Raw genomic sequence first — 1,638 nt, forward strand, 5'->3', positions numbered from 1 at the left:
CCCAGCTCCAAGAACATGACACATCTTAAAAGAAACAAAGGTCAATTGAATTATGATGGTGCCTGTTTGAGTCATATATGTATGCACCTTTCGGCATTAAGAGATGACACTAGGCACTGAAATTGAGAAAGTTTTTTTTTTATCTGTAATCCTATTTTAGTGCTATGATTGGTTGGAAGTTGAAACCCTGGCATCATTCATAAGGTTAGAAGAAATGCACTTAATGAACCTCTCAGAAATATGAAAACACTTTATGGTGATAAAAAGTGAGAAGAGGGAACAGTTGAAACATCTACTCTTCTCTTATCTACTCTTTAAAGAAGTAAACTAACCATTTGCAGCTTGGGAAGTGTAAATAAAAACCTCAATAAAATGTGACAAGGTGCAAAGGGCCCGGGCGGACTTCAAACCCAAGACTCTTAGGTCATAGTCATGCGTGCTAACCATTCGGCCAATTTGTACAACCGGATCACGGATAAATTCATCCAGGATAACCAAGATATCCCGGCTTAATCCCTTATCCTAGTTTTGTGGGCCCCTGGAGCGCAGGCTGACGTCAACAGACGATCTTTGCAGCGAGCGGCTCATCTTCTCGGCTGACGATCTTTGGCTCGCTGGTTCTCCCCGCACAGCTGATCCGCAGCAACAAACCAGGATCTGGGGGCGAACAGCGAATCTCCAGCCGGCCGGTGTTTCAGTCTTCACGTCCCCGGGTCTCCTCGGACCTCTTGCGGTCCCAGCTCGGTTTTACAGCGGGATGCCGGCATGTCCTGACCCGGCCTGCAAGCGATGAATGGCGGCGGTGCGAATAGCACCGGGCCGCTGCTGCTTCAGCTGACTGCGGGTCGCCGAGCCTCGCTCGCCGGGCCGGTGGAAGGATGGAGCCGCGGCTGAGCGGGGACGGCAGGCCGTCCGCATCCCGGTCCGGCTCCTGGTTCCTCGGTTCGGCCCTCCTGCTCTCCGCCCTGGTCGTCACCGTCAGCTGCCACGGGACGTGCAGGCACCGAGTGCCCGCCCCCAGCGAGGTGAACCTCGGTAGCTAGCGGAGTTAGCACAGCGGCTAGCAGGTAGCAGTCGGCTGGATGAGAGCTCTTTAAATCAACGGTTCTGTCCCGTGACCCGGATTGAAAATCCACAAGTTTCCACTCAGCGAGACCTCGAAAGTGATGTTTGAAACCGAGCAGCTGCGGGACCTTGTGACGTCAAGCCGCAGCGGCGATATAATTTCACGATACTGAGATGTTGACAGTAATCCGCTCAAGGCGATTTGTGCTAGCATGTCAGTATTAGCCGAGCTAACGTCATTTAGCATGTCAGGATTAGCCTGTGCAAGTTTAAAGGGAACTTCAGCGTCTTTTACAAGAAATCACCGAATCACTCAATCTGATCAGTAGTAATAATAATAATAATAATAATAATAATAATAATAATAATAATAATAAACATTTACCCTGGTTTCCCCAGCAACTGACCAAAGGGCATTTCCGGGTAGAATTCTTCACAATAAAAGTTTGTCGGTACCCTCAGTAAATAAGCATTAAACTACACAAGTTAACACACAATCTCACCACAGAACACTGGACACCTCCAGGTCCTCCTGCCGGAGTATTATTATTATTATTATTATTATTATTATTA

General features: G+C 48.4%; 1 protein-coding gene across 9 annotated transcripts in view; it reads left to right on the forward strand.

Moving 5' to 3' along the window:
- The first annotated feature begins 613 nt into the window (after positions 1-613).
- Positions 614-1,638, forward strand: part of lmln (leishmanolysin-like (metallopeptidase M8 family)) — a 9,390-nt gene continuing 8,365 nt past the window's right edge. For 8 of the 9 annotated variants that reach the window (XM_076030505.1, XM_076030506.1, XM_076030504.1 and 5 more), the window contains exon 1: positions 615-1,025. In XM_076030505.1, coding sequence (XP_075886620.1) covers positions 879-1,025 — 147 coding nt within the window. In that variant the 5' untranslated portion in view covers positions 615-878. Of the gene's footprint in view, positions 1,026-1,638 lie in introns of all 9 variants that reach the window. The other variant, XM_076030512.1, reaches the window with a different exon arrangement.

The sequence above is a fragment of the Nelusetta ayraudi genome, unplaced genomic scaffold (assembly GCF_046127955.1).
Source record: "Nelusetta ayraudi isolate G7.1 ecotype Tasmania unplaced genomic scaffold, CSIRO-AGI_Nayr_v1 ptg000028l, whole genome shotgun sequence".
Lineage (NCBI taxonomy): Eukaryota > Metazoa > Chordata > Actinopteri > Tetraodontiformes > Monacanthidae > Nelusetta > Nelusetta ayraudi.